At 48.8% G+C, this 20,077-nt stretch overlaps 1 protein-coding gene across 1 annotated transcript in view; it reads left to right on the forward strand.

The window, feature by feature from the left end:
- Window positions 1-17,188: 17,188 nt before the first annotated feature.
- LOC107120816 (src kinase-associated phosphoprotein 1-like) overlaps window positions 17,189-20,077 on the forward strand; it is a gene marked incomplete at its 5' end in the record, with an annotated part of 21,784 nt that continues 18,895 nt past the window's right edge. The window contains 2 exons of the mRNA XM_015423587.1: window positions 17,189-17,269; window positions 19,720-19,803. Of these exons, the coding sequence (XP_015279073.1) occupies window positions 17,189-17,269; window positions 19,720-19,803 (165 nt within the window). The remainder of the gene's footprint in view (window positions 17,270-19,719; window positions 19,804-20,077) is intronic.

The following is a 20,077-nucleotide window of genomic DNA, read 5'->3' on the forward strand; positions in this document are numbered from 1 at the left end:
AAGTCCGCCTTTTTCCATCTCTGGCGGGCGCGGCAGTTGGCCCCCTACCTGGACCGTGATGATCTGGCCACAGTGATCCATCCGATGGTCACCTTGAGGCTAGACCACTGCAACGCTCTCTACATGGGGCTGCCTTTGTCGCAGATCCGGAGGCTGCAGCTGGTGCAGAATGCTGCGGCCAGGCTGTTAATGGGTCTCTCTAGAAGGGACCATGTTCAGCCTGTGCTGAAAGCGCTGCACTGGCTGCCAATAGCGTACCGGATCCGCTTCAAAGTGCTGGTTCTTACCTATAAAGCCCTATATGGTCTGGGTCCAGCCTACCTGAGGGACCGCCTTTCCCCGTATGTTCCCCCAAGAACGCTACGGTCTGGGGCCCAGAATCTTCCGTGCCCCAAGGATGCTAAACTGGCCATCAGAAGGGCTAGGGCCTTCTCAGTGGCGGCCCCCACCTGGTGGAACGAGCTCCCGGAGGAGATCCGGGCCCTGCGGGACCTGGTGCAGTTCCGCAGGGCCTGCAAGACGGAGCTCTTCCCCCAGGCTTTTGATTAGGGGCCGCCACTGCCCCCCCCCCGGCTATATACCATCTTTGGGGGGGGTTAGGGCTCAGGAGGCCAGGTAGAAACATCTGTCAACATCTATTATCAATGCCTACTGGGAATGTTTGGGTTGTGTTAGGGCTGTGGTCGCCCTCTCTGAGACTCTGAGATTCTGAGATTCCGGAATGAATGTAGTTTTGAGCACCTTAATGTTTAAATGGGTTTTAAATTCTATAGGATGTTTTTAATTGTACTATAGTATTGATGTTTTATTAGCAAGTTTTTTCTTGCCTTGTAAGCCCCACGGGGAGCCCCACGGGGAAGGGCGGGGTATAAATTTAATAATAAATAAATAAATTAAATAAATATCATGGGACCTAAATGGATGAAAGCCATATAACACTGGAGTTGTTAGTATGGAAGGAAATTCAGTGAGACGGAGTGGAAAAGTTGGCTGGATCCATGAACCCATAATGTAAAACTGTGGTTTATTTTAGTTGCGGCTGTTTTGTGAAAACAGGATTTGGTTCATAGACAGTCACTGAAATCCAGGTTTGTCTTGACAAATGCTGGTTTGCTGTCAGTCTGGCCAGACGTCTCTGTATCTGGGAGAGTGTGAGAGGATTAAGCCGGGATTAAACCAGAATGTCTGCATTCATAACATCATGCAAAACCATAGGTGAGGCTAACTGTGGTTCAGAAATCAACTTCAGAATTTGGTTGCAGATCATATTTTGACAGACCATAACAAACCGTAGTTGGTGAGTCCAGACAAGCATACTAACCATGGTTGATTGTTTTGCATTATGTCTGAACTGAGCTTCACCTGCTAAGAAAATGCAGCAGTCATGAGTTGAGAGGATGAGTTTTGTAGATCAGTAACTGTTTTTTCTTTAAAAAAAATAGAAACAGGATGATACTGAATAAACAGGAAGCAGTGAGTCCCTCTGCTGTACTAGGATTCTGCTCCCAGCATCAGTGCCTGCTCTGGGATTGCAGAATTGCAGAATACACATAACCCTGGCAGAAACCCTCACTGAGCTGTTCAGTTGTCTATTTCCGTGGTTCCCAACCGGTTTGATATGGTGACCCACAAGTCCATATTTACTTGGTTTGGTGACCCATCCAAGGCTGGCCCCAAGTTTTTTGGGCACCCTAGGCTAACTATGACCTGGGCACCCGTCTAGTTCAGCATTCCATTTTCTACAGTGGCTAACCAGATGTTTTTGAGAAACCAACAAACATTGCACAAAGAGCACAGCTGCCTCCACTATGAACCCCAAGCAAGTAGCATTCTGATATACACAGCCTTTGCATATGAAGGGTTACATTGACCACCTCTCTTCTCCGTTCTCTCTTTCTCCCTCTAATCCCCCCTGAGATTCTTAGAAATTCACTCTAGTAACCATTAGGACATGTTTTACTTACTCAACATGTCTACGCAGTGAAGAAAAGGTACCAACTAGCATACAACATGGACGGCACTGTTTCCAGGGTCAGAGTTTGGTTTCCAAAATATGAAAGAGAACAATGGAAAGGGCAGAGGCCGCCATGAGGAAGGGCTGGCTCGCAACCCACTTTCAGAGGCTTTTGGGTCCTGACCCACAGGTTGGGAAACACTGGTCTAGTTGATTGATCTGTGAATAAGGCTGCCAGGTCCCGGGGGGGGGGTTGCCCGCTCAAAGGGCCCCTGACCCACCGCCCCGGATCCAGCCAGTGGGGGGAACCCCGTCCCCAAAGTGCCCAGATCAGGCCAACGTGCCTGGTGCGATGATGTCACCCGGAGGTGATACTGGGCATGTCGCTGGGGGGACACTCTAGCATTCAGCCTGAAAACTCTACGGTACCATAGAGTTTTCAAGCCAAATGCTAGAGCATCCATTGGTGACAAGCCTAGTGTGATGACGTCACTTCTGGGTGATGTTATCATGGCACGTGCACGAAGCTCCCAGACCAGGAGCTTCTCCCCCCCGCCGCAACAGGTAAGGGACCTGGCAACCTGTACAGCACTGCTGCCGCCATGTACAGGTTTGCCCGCCCAGTCCAGTCCAGGAATGGGAGGGAATCCTGTATTTTTCAGTACATTAAACAACAAACCCAGAGGTAGGCTATACCCTCTCAGGTTTTCAGAACAATATGCCACCATAACCTCTTTTCAGTAGTCTCTACCTTTCCTAAGGGAGAGATTCCAAACCCTTAGTTCGCATCTGGCATTGAACACAATAGCAACTCACTCAGAGATGCACACTCTTACCAAGGTAGCGAATGTGGTCAGGGTTACCCACCAGATTTAGACTTGGAACTCAGGTACAACATCAGAGACCATTTAGAAACAAGAATAATTTTTATTCAGTACAGAGCTTAACACAGACTACCAGAGTTTACCAAAATAACAAGCCTAAGGCAATTTGCCTTAACTACACAGTACAAGATACATATTTACCAAGTTCAGGAACACCCAAACAGTCCAAGGGATTTTGAAGGAAAAATCCATCTTTGCTCATCCATGTGGTCCAATTCACAAAGCAGTTCTTTGTCCCTCACGAGACGGCATTTCTAGGTGCCATAAAACAAGCAGAGAGAACAGGAGCAGAGAGCAAGAGCAAGAGAGCTCATTCCCATCAGGATCAATCAATTAAACCCCAATCTAATCATGATTAGCTGTGGCCATGCAGCCAATCACGAGTGGACAGGGGATGTGCCCAATTGTTGGTTGTCATAGCTGCGTGTGGGGATAGGCCAGAAGTTTGGGAACTCCTCCTGCAGTCAGGTGACCCAGCTTCTAGCTTCTCCATCGCCTACGTGACTTGTTGAATGTGAGGCAGAGCCAGGAGCCATCAGGTCTGCCTCTTCCACTTAGAGGTATGAAAGAATGTGTGGTTATATGGCATGGTTATAAAGTTTCTCTGGCCAAATGATCAGGCCATTTGGCTTGCGAGAGGAAATAAGACACAGCATGTTATCAAAAAGACATCACAGGAGAAGGCATGGATTATAGAAAGCAGAAATCAAAATTTCTATACACAACCCTATCTGTGGATTCCATATGGGAGCAAATGGCTGCCTAGTTTTATGCAATGGAGAACCCCTGTGGCAACCCCAGTTTCTCTTTATTCCCCCTTTCCAATCAAGAACCACCTGATTAAATTTTCCTTGGACTTCCTCTCCATGCCTTGGTGGAAGAGACATAATGGCACTCCCAAATTATATTGTAGTGGCAGGGCAGAGGCCTTCTATATTTATAAAAAATGCTGAAGCAGGGTTTCTGTCCTCTCCTGAATCTCTGACCTAACCCAAATGGAGCCAGAATTGAGGGAAGCTGTTAGGTTTGCCGCTTGGCAGTCCATCTGTCCTTGGAGTTGGCACACGGTGCTCTTAAAAGCAAAGGGCCGCTTGGAAAGCTTGCCGCTTCTCTATAGATTTTATCTTTATTGCTCTGGGAAAGCCGAGAGAACAGACAGGAGATGACAGAGGTATCTCACACCTGGCTTTTGACTTTTACAATAATCTTGCTTCCATTTTTCACAGGGAAGTCATTTTTTTCTCTTCTGTCATCCTTAGAAAGGATTTTTTGGGGGTGTAAAGTACCCCTATTTCTTTCAGTCGCACACTCAGCAGGTATAGAAGGTCCTCCCAACAAATGTATTGGTAGAAATCTGTTAAAATAACAGCCCCCTAGTCTAGAAGCCCAGACGGCCTTCCTTTGGGGGGGAAACAGTGGATTGGATCTCTAGCTTTTCTGTTGGTCGAAGAGGGAGGAGGGCCCACTTTGGCCTGCACTGGAAAGTGTGGGACCCATGGGGACAAGGTTGCAATAACAATTAGGTAAAATCACTTTGGCTCCTGTTGGAGTATCTGCAGGTTCTAGGGTCGCCAGGGCCCTTCATCATGCCAGCAGAGGGATTTGGGGGCTGTTCCAGGGGTGGTCCGGCACGCTGAAATGCCCATACCAATCCCCAGCGTCAACCTTCTGATCATCAGAGAACACCTTCCTTCATGGTTGATAGAGGGGAAAGGCAGAATAGGGTGGACACCTGTTGCAAGCACTTGGGCAGCAATAGATATAAGAACATAAGAGAAGCCATGTTAGATCAGGCTACTGGCCCATCCAGTCCAACACTCTGTGTCACACGGAGGCCAAAACCCAGGGGCCATCGTTATCCAATCCCCTCTTGAAGCTGTCTGTGCTTGTAGCTGCCACCACTTCCTGCTGCAGTGAATTCCATGTGCTAATATGAGAACATGAGTGACGATGGCCACCTTCTTTCAGGCCTCTCTGTCCTTCCAACACAAGTCTGGACTGAAATCGGGTAGGGCCGCTAGAGCCTATTGCTTTCTCTAGTAGTCCCAGAGGGAGCAAAACACATGTGGAAAAGGGGGGACGGGACCCAAAGCAATAGGGGAAAACGAGTGACAGAAGTGTCAGTGTGGAAGTAAGCAAAACATTTTTGCAACCTGGGTCGAGAGAGGCAAGAGCAGAGTACGAGTGCACAGCCAAGAGAAGATGGTGCTGCACTGCGTTTGTTGAGATGCGCATTCCCCTGTGCATTTCAGTGTGTGTTTTGATCCACAATTAACGCAACTACCCCATGCACATGCACGGACTTGCCATCTGTTTTTGCAACTGCTTTTTCAAGAAAGAAAGAAATTTCTCCCGTGCATATTGTTCAGTAAAGTAAGAATATATGAGACGCTCCACACAGACTCTGTGAATTTAAACTTCCAAAGGCACTGGAAAGGCATAGTGGAAACTCAAGTAAAGGGGACAGCATCTACCCGTCCCCAGCTCTATCAGTTCCATCAGACCAGGTCTAGGGTTAGCCCTCATAGAATCATTTTTAACAACACCAGCTGTGATTTAGATAGGGCTCCCAAGTCCCAACTCCAATTTGGGAAACTCTTGAAGGTTTGAAGGTACAGCCTGATTAGGGCAGAGTTTGGGGAGGCATGGGACCTCAGCAGGATATAATGTCATCAAGTCTACCCTCCAAAGCAGCCGTTTCCTCCAAGAAAGCTCATCTGTGCAGTCCAGGGATCAGTTGTAGTCCTGGGAGATCTCCCGATAGGGTTGCCAGCTCCAGGTTGGGAAATACCTGGAGATTTTTGGGGTGGAGGCTGGGGAGGGCAGGTTTGGGCAGGGGAGGGACTTCAGTGGGGTATCCACCTTCCAAAGCGCCCATTTCCTCCAGGCGAACTGATATCTGTCACCTGATCAGTTGTATTAGCAGGAGATCTCCAGCCACCACATGGAGGCTGGCAACCCTGTCCTCAGCCCCCCCCCCCAGGTTGGCAACTCTACATTTAGAGGACTGTCCAGTGGCCTGATTCATACAGGGCGAGATTCTTGCTTTGGGCTTCCACCAGAGCAGCAAGTGAATCCAGACTGTTTTTGTCTGCAGCCTTATTTCTTGGGGGTGGGGGTGGGGGTAGGGAGATAGAACCAAGGGGAAGCCCCATGCTGGCAATGTACTGATAGCAAATGAGATTAAACAAGCACGCCGGCTCACTGTCAGCTTCCCCACCTCCCCCCCCCCCCATGTAATTCAATTCGAGCACGAGCGGTGATGGCAACTCACTGGGGCTGCCTCTGTCACCCCCGCTGAGGTATGGAATCTTTTAACATCTAAATAAAAGTTCCACTCTGGCATTTTTTATGTTCCTGCCAGCGGGATCGGAGAGCTGGCGTTGGGCACATTAATGTTAATATTCATACTGGCAGATTTCTCCCCGCATACCAGGCCTGCGTTGGTAATTATAAATGCACGCTACAAGATGACATTTAGATTTGCAGGCTTCAGCGCATGGGGATGGGGGGGGATGGGATCCAAGGAAGAGGTACACTTATAGCATTTGTCATTTATGCAAAGCTGGCCATGAGCATGAGACAGAGGAAGGGTGGTGGGAAGAGGGACAGATCTGGACAGGTAGCTCAAACTTGCTGTGCAGCATATCTGGAGCAGAGACGGTTTCTGCTTCCGACCAGAACCGGGAGCTTTGGTGCCTTGCAGTGGTCTTTGTGGCTAGTGGTAACTTTGTGTAACTAGTGGTAACTGGTGTGGTTAGTCAAGTTACCACTAGTTAACAAAGTGCTTTAAATCAAGCTACAAATGCAGCAGCGTTACTGTACCAGGTTGCTCAGCTTACAAAACTACACAGAGCCACGTTGCACATTTAGAAGAGAAATAAAGGTAAAGGTAAAGGTTCCCTTGCTCGAAAGCCAGTCGAATCCGACTCTAGGGTTGCGGTGCTCATCTCCGTTTCAAAGCCGAAGAGCCAGCGCTGTCTGAAGACGTTTCCGTGATCATGTGGCCTGCATCACTAAACACCAAGGAGCACGGAATGCTGTTACCTTCCCACCGAAGTGGTCCCTATTTATCTACTTGCAATTTCTTGCTTTCGAACTGCTAGGTTGGCATATACTTCTCTCTATATTTGAAAAGCGCACTTTGGATAGGAAAGAGTAGGGACAGGATAGAGTATTAATTTAGGAGCTAAGGACGGAAGCAGATGGCAAGAGGGCCATCTGCCTCATGGTGCCAAGAGAGGACAGCATGTCATCCCTCTTGGTGTGTGTGCAGGGAGAGGGTTCGTCTTCATCTGAGAGAGAACAGGAGGAAGGAAATTGTCTCTGAGAACACAGTCTGTATTTCAAAGAGGAAAGTGGCAGAAGAGGTCAGACCCTGCCTCCCCTCCCGGGTGCCTGCCACCAGTGGCTGTTGCTGGTTTGCCTTTGCAGCCCTCCTCTTGGCCTGGGTGGCGGTTTTTAAGTCTCAGAAAAGGGCAGGGGACAGGTTTGATGTCACCCTCCAAGCCCCTCTGCCCTGCTGGTCTCCCTTTTTCTTTCTGGGCACCTCTCAGTTCCAGCCTCTCTGCTTTCCTCCTCGACCTCTCCGCTGTCCCATCTTTTATCCCCACCCCACACCTGCGCCTGCTCCCCATTGGGTCGCCTGCGCCCTCCTGACCTAGCCTCACCCCCATCTATAAGCCCCAACACCGTCTTTAAGTGCAGAGAGCTGGCATTTCCTGCACGCCCATCAGATGGGGGGGGAACGTCCCCAATGTGACATCATCACATCGGGGATACCCCGCCCCCTCCGGGAACGCCCCCCCCAAGTCCCCCGCTGGGGGCTAAAATGGACTTGGCAACTCTGTCTAGCCCTGGCCAGGCATGCTTGGTTGTGCTCCTGCGGGCCATGTGCCCACACGCCACACCTTCATGGCCAGGCCAGCCACCGCACACCTCGCCTCTCCTGGCCTCGGGAAGGAGCCAAGGGTGGTAGTCAGGCTGCCCCTGGTGCAGCAACATGGGAAGGGGCACTGGGGCTCCTCAGGGACGGAGGGAGCCATACGCCGTACGCTCCACAGGAAAGGGCTGCCCTTGCTGGGGGGAAAGGAAGCTGCACCCCAATTTAATTAGCTGGTGGGGGCCCCGAAGTCCCCCTCACAAAGAAATCCCTAGCTACAGGGCTGGACAAGAGTTAACACAGGAAGAAAGGTCAGTGTGCCTATCTAGCTATCTAGTCTCTCTTGCCATGAAGTCTGGAGGCTGAGGCAGGGACTTCGGACCTGGAACTTCCAACATGCAGAAGGCCCCAAGTTCAATCCCTGGCATCTCCTGTTAACAAGACCAGGCAGTAGGTGATGGGAAAGGCCTCTGCCTGAGACCCTGGAGAGCCGCTGCCAGTCTGAGTAGGCAATACCGACCTTGATGGACCATGGGTCTGATCCAGCATAAGGCAGCTTCATGTGTTTGCACACTTTACGTACATGCTGTAGATTGAGCATCCTTTGCTGGCCACTGGCGGCTGCTGCGCAACTCGCCTTCAAGACTTTGGTTGGTAACTTTTTTTCTGCAGATGTGTGTACCCTTGGAATTACAACCTGGAGGGATTTTTTTGTTTTTTTGGTTTAAAAAAGAGGCGCCGGGACTCTCAAGAGGGAAATGAAGTTGTCAGTCTGTATACTGAAAACTCATGAACTTTAAACATTTTAAAAAGAATTTTGCCGAAGAGGTTCCGGAACTCCTCTCCAGTGCGCTCCCGCAGAACGGGAAGCTCTGACGATCTGTATAGCCCTGGGAGTTGGGTCCATCCCTCCAATAGCAGAAGTTAGGAGAGACTGGCTTACCCAATGCTGCATAATTGCTCCATTCGACTAGACTCAACCTGAGTGCCACATTTGCCTCCAGATACATACATCTGCTGCAGTTTACTGTTGGAAGAAACCAACAGAACATGTTCAGGATCATGCTAGTGCCATGGGGATCTGCTGGTACAGACAGAAGCATGCCAGCTTCCATTCATCCATGTGTCAGCATGCATCCAGTCCCTGCAGTTCTCTGGGTCCAGTGTTCCCTCTAAGCTGAGTTAGTGTGAGCCAGTTCACAGTTTCTTTAGCCTCCGGATCACTCATTTTTGTCTTAGCTCAAGAAGGATGGCTCCAGAGCAAACTAATTTATGCAGTAGCCAAACTGCTCACTCACAACTTTAGTGACAGTAGCTCACAAAGTAGAATTTTTGCTCACAGACTCCACAGCTTAGAGGGATCATTGACTAAAGAGTTCAGTTTTGAACCCTGATCTCTTTCTTTCCATTGGCTTGTACAGGCCTGACACATTCTCCCTCTCAAAGCAATAAAGAGCAATGGAAGAGCTTGATTTCAGGCAGAGATGCTCAGGATTTATCAATTCGGGGCCAAGGTTCTTTTCCCTTTCCTTATTGCCACCGATCAGTTCTGGAACACGTGAAGTAATGAGAACACAATTCCTCTGGGCATTTGGGGCGTGGCTTAGCTTGTCCCAAACCATTGTAGGAGAGGGCTCAGTTCAAACAAACAGCCCACCTCCTGCCCACCCTATCACTCTACCCTAGCTAGAAATCTCCTCCAGCCCATCTTTCTGTTTGACCCCATCTCCCCTATGATCCATCCATCTTCCTCAATTTTGGCATCAGCCAGCTCTGTTCATTTCAACTGGTTGCTTCTTATTACAGAGAAAGCAGTGTATTTAGCGGTTAGAGCAGATCACCCTGGGAGGAAGGAGAGTTAGTTTTTATAACCCACTTTTCTCTATCTTAAAGAGTTTCAAAGCAGCCGATGATCACATTCCCTTTGTCTCCCCACAGTAGGCACCTAGTGAGGCAGGTGGGGCTGAGGGAGTTCTGAGAAAACTGTGACTGGCCCAAGGTCACCCAGCAGGCTTCATGTGGGGGAGGAGTGGGGAGTCAACTCCAGTTCTCCAAATTAGAGTCCACTGCTTTAACCATTACACCATACCGAATAAGACCCAGGTTTGAATTCCCACTCAGACTTACTTGTTAGATTTTTATTCCTCTCCCTTCTCAAGGAGCTCAAGGTGACATTCAGGGTGGTTCATCCCACTCCCCTCATTTTGACTTCAGAACAACTGGTTTAGCTGAGAGATACTAACTGGCCCAAGATCACCCAGTTTGCTTCTAGACTGTGAGGAGATTTGAATCTGGGACGCTCCGTACTTGACCCAGCATTCTAGCCTCTATACTAGAACGACTTACATTGGGCCACTCATGTTCCATTTCTCTACGTAAACCATCTCACAGGCTTGTTATGAAGATAAGACAGATGTATTCTGCCTTGAACACCTTAGAGCAGGGGTGGCCAAACATGCTTAACGTAAGAACCACGCAGAATAAACGTCAGATGTTTGAGAGCCGCAAGACATGAACAGATATTACACACGCTTTTATTTGGAAAATATGCAAACATTAAATGCCAAAAATAAAAACAAAAGGGATAAAACAGATATTTATAATGATATTTATTTGTCTAAGAGAGAGAAGTGGAAAGAAAGAATGAAAGAGGTGGAAAGAAAGAGAGATACAGAAAGCAAATAGATGGGGGAGGGAGGGAGAGGATTGAAGGGAGACAGAAAGAGAACGAAACGAAGAAAGTAAATGGATGGAGAGCCTGCTGGGAGCCGCACAACATGTGTGAAAGAGCCCCATGTGGCTCCCAAGCCACAGTTTGGCCACCCCTGCCTTGGAGAAGGTGTTACTTTCCTCACAAACTGCATCAGTGTTCTCTTTGCTAAAACTTCAAAGCAAATAGAATGCTCATGAGCATTCCATGACATCACAGCAGTGCAGCCAATGGCAAGAAAGAAGCTCAGAGGCAAAAGAGTAATTTTAGCTTGTCAAATGAGAAGCTAGTAGACTTTCACACTGCAAGAGAAACTCCCCCACCATCTCGTACCCATAGCAGGGGCACTGGCCTGTCTAGCCTCTCCAATTCCCCTTTTAAAGGAGTCTTCCTAAGCAAAAAGCAGAGGTCTGCACATCTGGATTCCCACCGCTGCAGTGCAAGTTTCCAGGGAGAAGAGAACATCTGTTTCCTTGGGACTCTTCAAATTCCAGAGCCTATTGCTGAAAGTGGGTTACTGCTTGCATGGGGGGGGGGGGAGAGACCCAGCCCTGGAAAGGGGGTTTAAAAGGGCTTTCTCATGTGGGGAGCAAGAACAACTCCTGTTCTCCCCTAATAAAGAGGCTAGTACAGAACTGATGGGGGCGGAATTCTGCTCCTGCACAAATGAACTCTTATGTTTGGCTGCTGCAGTTATGCCTGGTGCTCACCTCCGAGACACATTTGTGAGGATTTATGGCCACCCCCAGAGTTTTGCAGAGTCATAAAACTCTAAAATGAAAATAGTCCTGTGAAGGAAGAGAGGGAGTAATAGGGAAAGGGAAAATTTGACAACATGGATGAATTGACATGTTAAGAGAGAGCCGCTTAGCAAAACAAGAAGGAGCCCCTTCTGGAGGGGGTGGGGATTCATACTTAAAAAGCTGCTGAACAGGGCCACCGGGGAGGTGATCAGTAGCATTTTTAGACCATCGAGGGGGCCGGTTCAGTGTAAACTAACTCCAACCTGGAAGAGAGCCAGGGCTTCTGCAGGAGTTTGGGGTGGATGTTGCCAGCATGTTCCAGATGTCAAGATTCTCAGCCCTCTGGGAGTCTGGTTCCCTGGAGCTCTCTTGTAATCCTGATGTGATCTTGGCTGATTTTGAAAGCATTGTGAGATTGCTTCAGTTTTAACACACCTTGGGCCCCGGCTTCCCCCATCACCCTTGTGTGCTTGCTCGCTATGAAACCACTGATGCAGTGCCGCTGTCATGAGGGCGTGTTCAAATGTGAGGCAGAGAGATGTCCAGGCATGCAGCTGTTACAACTTCCTACTTTGTGCTGTCTGCTTAGAAGAATGCCAGTGGGACATAGGCGACCCTGCGGCCTCAGTTTCTCCCAAAAGTACACCAGGCTGTCTTAAGGCTTCTCCCTTTACCAACCTGTTGCTGAATGTCTGGCTTCTCTTTCCTTTTCTCCCCATATTTTCGTATTTTGTAAGTCGCCTTGAGTCTCAGTGGGAAAGGTGGGCTACAAATGAAGTTAATGTTGGAATATGCAAGATCTGTAGTGTGGCCTTATCAAGATCTGAAGATCACTCTACAAGGGGACAGCTGAAGGATTTGTAAGATTAGGGACTGCCCATAATTTCAAATTGTGTCCTTGCTGTCTCCTGATTGGCTCTTCTGGAGACTTCCCGCTGCCAACAGTTAATAATACACATGCCCAGAGGTACTGTTAATGGAGCCCCTACTTTGCAGGTAGTTTTGACCCACTTTTCTACCTGTAATCCAGGCCCATAGCTACAGTGGGACATCTCGGGGCCCAGCCCCCTGACTTACTGCCAAGGCACCCCCAACCAATGTTCCCTCTAAGCTGTGGAGTCTTGTGAGCAAATATTCTACTTTGTGAGCTGTTGGCATTAAAGTTGTGAGCGAGTGATTTGGATACTGCATAAATTAGCTTGCTCTGGAGCCCTCCTTCCTGAGCTAAGACAAAAATCTGTGAGCTGGAGGCTAAAAATCTGTGAGCTAGCTCACACTAACTCACCTTAGAGGGAACACTGCCCCCAACTTCCCATCCAGCCCAGGCCCCTCAACTTCCAATTTTTTATTTTATTTGTGGCACTCCCTTGGGGGGGGGGTTGTCTTTGCAGGGTGTCCCCTGGCTTATTTAAAGGCCCCTTGCATTTAAAAAAATCGTGGCTACGGGCTTGCTGTAACCCATATTTCCTTTTAGAGGTTCTAATCTTCAGTCTGCTCTCTGACAAGTGGAAAGAAGGGTTTGTGGCACTGAGTGAGGTTCCTCACCAGTGATGTGAATCCTCATAAACTTTGATGCCATCTAATACCATCGCGTTATGTGAGCCAGTGTGGTGTAGTGCTTAGAGAGTCAATCTAGGGTATGGGAGACCCAGGTTCAAATCCCCACTCTGCCAAGGAAGCTTGCTATGTGACCTTGGGCCAATCGCACAATCTCAGTGTAACCTACCTCACAGGATTGTTGTGGATTGTTGTGGTGAGGATAAAAAGAAGAGGAGAGTAGAAGGATGTAAGCCACTTTTGGTCCCCATCGGGAAGAAAAGTGAGATATGAATTGAAACAAATAAGTAAATACAGTATGTCATTATATACCGTCCCCTGGCTCCATCCCCAAAACCGTCAGGAATTTCCCAACCCAGAGCTGGCAACCCTTGGTAACACACACATTCCCAAGCTTTGGTACATGTGAATGTGTATCCATAGCAAACCTGAGTTTCCAATGACAGGTACTGAAAGCTTGAGAATACATTCATTGCCCTTGTAGGGATGCCAGCCTCCAGGTGGGACCTGGGGATCCCCCGGAATTACAGTTCATCTCCAGATGACAGAGATCAGTTCTCCTGGAGAAAATGAAAGCTTTGGAGGGTGGGACCTAGGGTGTTGTACCCAGTGAAGTCCCCATTCTCCCCAGGCTCCATCCCCAAATTTCAAGGCGTTTCCCAGCCTGGATCTGGCTACCTCATTCCTCCCCATCCCCCGCCAGTAGCCAGGGGGGAGCTGGCAACCCTCTTGCCCTGTGCACACAAAACGGCAGTTGTTTTGGTACATGTCGGTTTGTGCCAAGATCTAAGGTTCTCAACTCACTCTCCTTCATCCTAGGTTAAGTCATCATGTGTATAATGCCATGCTTGTCCTCCGTGGTGGGTGGAGCTTGAAATTCCATCCAGAAACCCAGCGGCCTGTATCCACCCATTTCCCTCAAACAAACAACGTGATACTTTTTGGGCAAGCTTGGTCTGGCTTTCTTTGCAGCCACACAGCAACTGGGGGGAGCCTGATTTGGCTCAGAATGAAGGTGTGGGTGGAAGAGGGACCCCTGCCTCCCCCTGCTCTGTTTTTGCAAGCTGAAATGGCCCTGGGGGTAGTTATCTCCCCCATTTTGGAGTTGCATTCTGGCCATAGTGTGGAGGGTTCCTCCAGCAGATGGAAATTTCCCCCTGAGGAAGGCTCCCTCGTTAGTGGAATGGAGTGGTAGGATCCGACCCCAGTGCTTTCTGCATGACTGAAGAAAGCCAACAGCAAAGTGTGGCTGAAATACCCTAGAATCCTTTGGCAGTATAAAAGATCATAAAAAACAGCCCTTTTACAAACAGTCTCTGACTATTTTATTTGTAGACAAGCTCTGAGTAAAATGCAGTGCACGGGGTTGTTTTTTGAACACTGAGGGCTAGAAACTTTAAATGCAAAACCATGGTAGGAACCTGACGCCAAATGAGAGCTGAAATTAATGTGTTCCTTGTTCCTGGCTGAGCTGGGAAGTGGAAATAGGGTTGCCATGTCCCCCCCCCCGACCACTGACAATTAGGGTTGCCAGATCCAGGCTGGGAAACTCCTGGAGATTTGGGGGAGGAGCCCGAGGAGGGCAGGAACCTCAGTGGGGTACAATGCCACAGAGTCCACCATCCAAAACATCCATTTTCTCCAGGGGAACTGATCCCTGTAATCTGGAGATGACCTGTAATTCCAGAGGATCTCCAGCTCCCACCTGGAGGCTGGCATCCCTAAGCAGAAAGGGAAGGGAAAAGGCAGTTGCCAGGCTGGGGTGTAGGAGCAGCACAATTGTCATCATGTTGGTGTTTCTGCACTTCTGCAGTGGAGGGGAAGGGGCGTGAAGAGAGCGCGTGTGGATGCTGTTCCTGCCTGCTCCCTTGGCGTTTATCCATGGCTATCTTGTCCGCATCTTTTTCCTGCTCGGAGCTCGTGCCGGCTGTACAGGCCACCCAACTAGTTGCTTGAGGAGCCTATATTTTGGGGGTGCCAATCAGGCAGGGTGGAATTGCCCCTGGTGTTGCATGGAATTTGGAGAGTGTCCCGTTTGCGAGTTAGGCCTCTGCATTCTTTGCAGCATTGCGCAGGATAGGGGCGTGCACCTTTTGGCTCACACTAGGCAACCAGGGGCCGCAGCAAAATGTTCCAGGGGCAGAAGCAAAATGTTCCGAGCCAGCCTGGCTGGTGTCCCCCTAGGGGTGCCAGCCTCCAGGTGGGGCCTGGGGATCTCCCGCTTTTACAACTGATCTCCAGCTGACAGAGATTAGCTTCCCTGGAGAAAATGGCTGCTTTGAAGGGGGGACTCTCTGGCATTGTACCCTGCTGAGGCCCCTCCCCTCTCTTTTTGGTTTTCCCCTTCCTTCCTCACCGCTGAGAAATGGAAAGAATTAATTGACTCTGCGTTTCCAGCTTCCAGCTAATTAAAAAGAAATACAAGCAGACTAGGCAAAAGGTTATGTAAATGTCTGGGAGACGGTGTAAATCTCTGGCTGAGGCAGACTGGAGATCGATGCACGGGGCCGCGTTTGATGTGCCAAGATGGGTGTTAAATGCATCCATGGTGTGCAAAGCTTCCAATTATGAAGGGAGGGTACGTGGAACTTCACTGATCTGTCTAAAACTCAGGGCCAGGCTGTTGTGAAGCCTGTGTTCTCTCAGCTTCTCAACACCCGTGCTTGGTATGTGTGAAGTAATGACAAGGAAGAGTGCCTCTAAAAATGTACTGTTACTTTTTTTTTACCACTGAGAAAGCAGAGGCAGATCCCAAATCTCTGGGATCAAAGAAAGGGTGCAACTTCAAGTAAGCTGGAACTCCCATGCCTCTTACTTAAAGAGGAATTGTGCTGGCCACTCCCAACGGAATGTTTTGTTGAAGCACCTTTAATGTGCATTGCATTTGAAACGGGACTGGTGGAGCAACGACAATACAAGAACTTGTGAAATTAATGAGCAGTAGGCTTAGAACAGATAAAAGGAAGTACTTCATCCAGTGAGGAATTAACATGTGGGTTTCACTGCCGCAGGAAGTGGTGGCAGCTCTAAGCAACGGCAGCTTCAAGAGGGGATTGGATAAACATATGGAGCAGAGGTCCATCAGTGGCTATTAGCCACAAGAGATAGATGGAACACTCTGTCTGGGGCAGTGGTGCTCTGTATTCTTGGTGCTTGGGGGGCAACACTGGGAGGGCTTCTGGAGTTCTGGCCCTGTTGGTGGACCTCCCGACGGCACCTGGGTTTTGGCCCCTGTGTGGCACAGAGTGTTGGACTGGGTGGGCCATTGGCCTCATCCAACATGGCTTCTCTTATGTTCTCATGTTCTTATTACCTGATCTCTTCAGCCCATTTCCAGCTGCAAAGTATGTGCATGGAGTTTTGGCCCACCTAAAAAGCTATAACAGAATTTGTAGACAATACCCCTGCGGGGTCATCATCCTATGCCAAAATCTAAATTCTGTACCATGCAACATTTGGATTTCAGTGGAGATGCAGTACTGGTGTGCCTTTGTTTGAGTCATTTGACCCAAAATATTTTATTGATTTATTGCTATCCTGTTTTTCTCCCCAATGGGAGACAGCGGCTTCTCCATTATATTCTACCAACAACCCTGTTAGGCAGGGTTAGCCTTAGAAAGAGTAACTGCCTCGAGGTCACCCAGTGAACTTCCATGGATCTCCAGGCTCCAAGTCCAGCATTCTAACCACTATAATATGCCTTCTCTCCAATTGATTGATAGTTCATGTTATTTATTTGATTTGGGGCATTGACCACATAGAAACAGGGATAAACAGCTTTAAAAGGGGATTAGATAGATTCATGGAGGATACATCTATGAGTGACTACTAGCCATGGTGATTGAAGGGAACCTCCACATTCGGAGGAACTAAGCCTCTGAATCCCAGAGCCAGGAGGCGACATCAGGGGAAGCCTCAGCCTCTATGCCCTGTTCTTGGTCTTCCAGAGGAACTGGTTGGCCACTGTGTGAGACAGGGTGCTGGACTAGGTGGACCATTGGTCTGATCCAGCTGGGATCTTCTGATGTTCTTATCAGGGGAAGGCCTCAGGCTCTATGCCCTGTTCTTGGCCTTCTAGAGGAACCGGTTGGCCCCTGTGTGTGACAGGATGCTGCACTAGATGGACTCTTGGTCTGTGTCATGGGCATGGATGAGGATAAGCTGACAGAGCCTGCAGAAACCACAGCTGACCCCTCTGAAGCAGCAGAGGAGGATAGCTGGCAAGTGCCTGCAACAGCAGTCTTCACACCCAGCCCGTGACAGTCTGATCCAGCAGAGCTCTTCTTATGTTCATTGCTCAATAGCTGCCTCTGTTGTCACTCAAATAGCACATGTATTAGGTCATAGGCAGCAAAATGTTGTGCTCAGAATACCATTCTGTTTCCTTTGATAAGTTGGAACAGTCTCCAAACAAAAAAGTTTAACTTCTCGTATGTGATCCAAAATTATTCCCTTTAGGTGCTGAGATCAGCTGTCCGAAGGCCACTCAGGAGCTGGGTCTTATTCTGAAACAAGGATACCTGGAAAAGAAATCCAGAGGTAGTTCTCCTCCTAACCAACCTTCATAGTAACCCACCTTTGATCTGTCAAGATGGGTGGCCATGTTAGTCTGTCTGCAGCAGTAGAAAAGAGCGAGGGTCCAGTAGCACTTTAAAGACTAACAAAATATGGGGCAGGGTATGAGCTTCCGTGAGTCGCTGCTCACTTCTTCAGATACAGCTGTATCTGAAGAAGTGAGCAGCGACTCACGGAAGCTCATACCCTGCCCCATATTTTGTTAGTCTTTAAGGTGCTACTGGACCCTTGATCTGTCAGTTCACGTTCCATCCCTGTATTGTCCTTGTGCTCAAAATCGCAAGCCCCCTGGGCCAGGGACTCTGGGCTCCTTCTCATGCTGCACTTTGCATGCCAGTAGAAATGCCCAAGTACTGAACGCGCATCCACTCTGAAAGTATGCTTTTGTTTCCTCTGTTGTCCCTTTTTAAAACTCGGAAACGGGAACTTGATTCTCGAAAGACAACGGGGGAGGGGCTGTGGCTCATTGGCAGAGCATCTGCTTGGCCCGCAGAGGTCCCAGGTTCAATTCTCAGTGTCTCCAGTTAAAAAGGACCTGGCAGTAGGTGATGTGAAAGACCTTTACCTGAGACCCTGGAGAGCTGCTGCCAGTCCGAGTAGACAATACTGACCATGAAGGACCAAGTGTCTGATTCAGTAGATGGCAGCTTCACGTGTTCATAGGTCCCGGTCACACGGGCAGGAAAATGCGGGGGGGAAACGTGGCTGTTAGCCCCGGGGCTAAAAACCGCGCGGTTGCTCGAGCAGACCTACCGATGGAGGTCCCGTGGAGGTCCCGTGGTAGGGGGGAGGTGCCGATCACTCCACAGTCCTGCCGCGCGGCAAAGAAGTGGGGCACGGGGCAAACGGGGTTGGTTTTTTTTAAAAAAAAAAACTCAAATGCGTGCATGCTCCCTTGGGTGCTTGTGCGCATCTGTGAAGACTTTGAAAAAAACCCTTTTCCCAAGGGGACATGGGCGGGCGCCGGAACTACCACCGGAAATGCGATCAGACGCCCGCCCTTGCCCTGCGGTTTCAGGAAACTAGTACCTCTGAGGTACTAGTTTTTAACCGCGCATCTTCCGTGGGAAGCCTCGGGTTCGCCACGGGAGCGCGACGCTTCCCAGATGTGGCGGTGAGATCGCGCCCGGAAAATCCGCCTATCTTCCATCCCTCTAATGTGCCTAATGCTCCATGTGACCGCAGCCATAATTTATTTAAAAGGGGTAAGTAGCAAATAATATATCCCTTTTATAGCTGATGCCTACTTTGGATTGGGAAATACCTGGAGGTTTTGGGGGTGGAGCTTGAGGAGGGCAGGGCTTGGGGAAGGGAGGGATTTCGGTTGGTGGAACTCTCTGACTGACATCACAGCCCTGCAGTATCAGTTACAATTCTGCAGGGCCCGCAAGGCAGAGAATGTTCCACCAAGTATATGGTTGAGGACAGCAACGGTTTTTAACAGCTACAGCTTTTAAACATCAAGCGGTTTTAACATCAACAGTCTGGTGGGCTAATCAGTTGAGAACAGATGCTGGTGTACTAACTGCTTCTACCCTCTCCCCCCACTGTTAAAGTACTGTTAAAGTAAAGTAAACTCGGGGACTAAAATTGTATTACTGCGCCATGTGGGTTTGGTGTGTTTTAGAATTGTACTTTAAAATATTTATGATCCTATGTGTATTTTATAGAACTCCGTTGTACACCACCCTGAGCGTGTTTGTGGGGAGGGCAGTATAAAAGCCTAATTTAATAAATAAATAAATACATTTCATCGAGGGGTAATTCCATAGAGTCCACTTTCCAAAGCAGCCATTTTCTCCAGTTCGATCGATACCTTTCGCCTGGAGATTAGTTATAATAGTGGTAGATCTCCAGCCATCGCCTGGAGGTTGGCAACCCTAGTAACTAAGGTTGCCAGCTCTCAGGGAAAGGTCTTTCACATCGCCTACTACCTGATCCTTTTAAACTGGAGATGATGATTGAACCTGGGACCTTCTGTAGGCCAAGCAGTGATGCAGCACCTGTCCACTGTGAACTTCAGGATCAAATTATCCCACGAGAAACCACCAGAGTGTTTATGGTACAGCTGAGATGACTAGGCCACTTGCAGCACCTTGTCCACAATTGGCGTGGCACAGGTGAAACACCTGAGAAACAAGGAGGCATAGTTTGGTTATAGGGTATGGAAGACAAGGCTGCTGTAAGCTCTTCCACAGCAAGTTTGTATAAATTATCAACTATGTGTGTGTTTATGGCTTTGAAGAAAACTGAATAAAAATACAATTTAAAAAAACCAAAAAACAAGGAAGCACTTTCCTTTATGGAGGAGCTGTGGAGGAGAAAACCCATTGGAGTTGTAGAATTGTTGTTTCTTTCCCAATCGTTGCCCAACGACCTTGTTTTGCCCTTTCTTGCTTCCTTTCTCTTCACAGACCCCAAAATCTTTGGCTCAGAATGGCAGAAGCGGTGGTGCGTCCTCAACCAGATGGCCTTCTCCTACTATGCAAATGAGAAAAGTATGTTGCCTTCCGCGCTCTCGCTCTCTTTCACTCACACACAAACACACCCCTTCAGTATTTTCAGCATGCCATCTTGGTGCTTTACAAAGGGAGGAAGATTTCTGTTGAAGATGTAAAGCATCATGCGTGTAGAATGGAGTGGGCAGGAACAGAATTGTCAGACTCCAGGACATCAGATCAGAGGTCTATCAGGGCCAGCATAGAATGGCAAAGAATGCTTCCACATGGGAGCATGAAAAGTTATCCCTGCGGCCTGGAAGCTGGCAGGAAT

The sequence above is a fragment of the Gekko japonicus genome, unplaced genomic scaffold (genome assembly GCF_001447785.1).
Source record: "Gekko japonicus isolate JY-2015 unplaced genomic scaffold, Gekko_japonicus_V1.1 scaffold4144, whole genome shotgun sequence".
Taxonomy (NCBI): Eukaryota; Metazoa; Chordata; class Lepidosauria; order Squamata; family Gekkonidae; genus Gekko; species Gekko japonicus.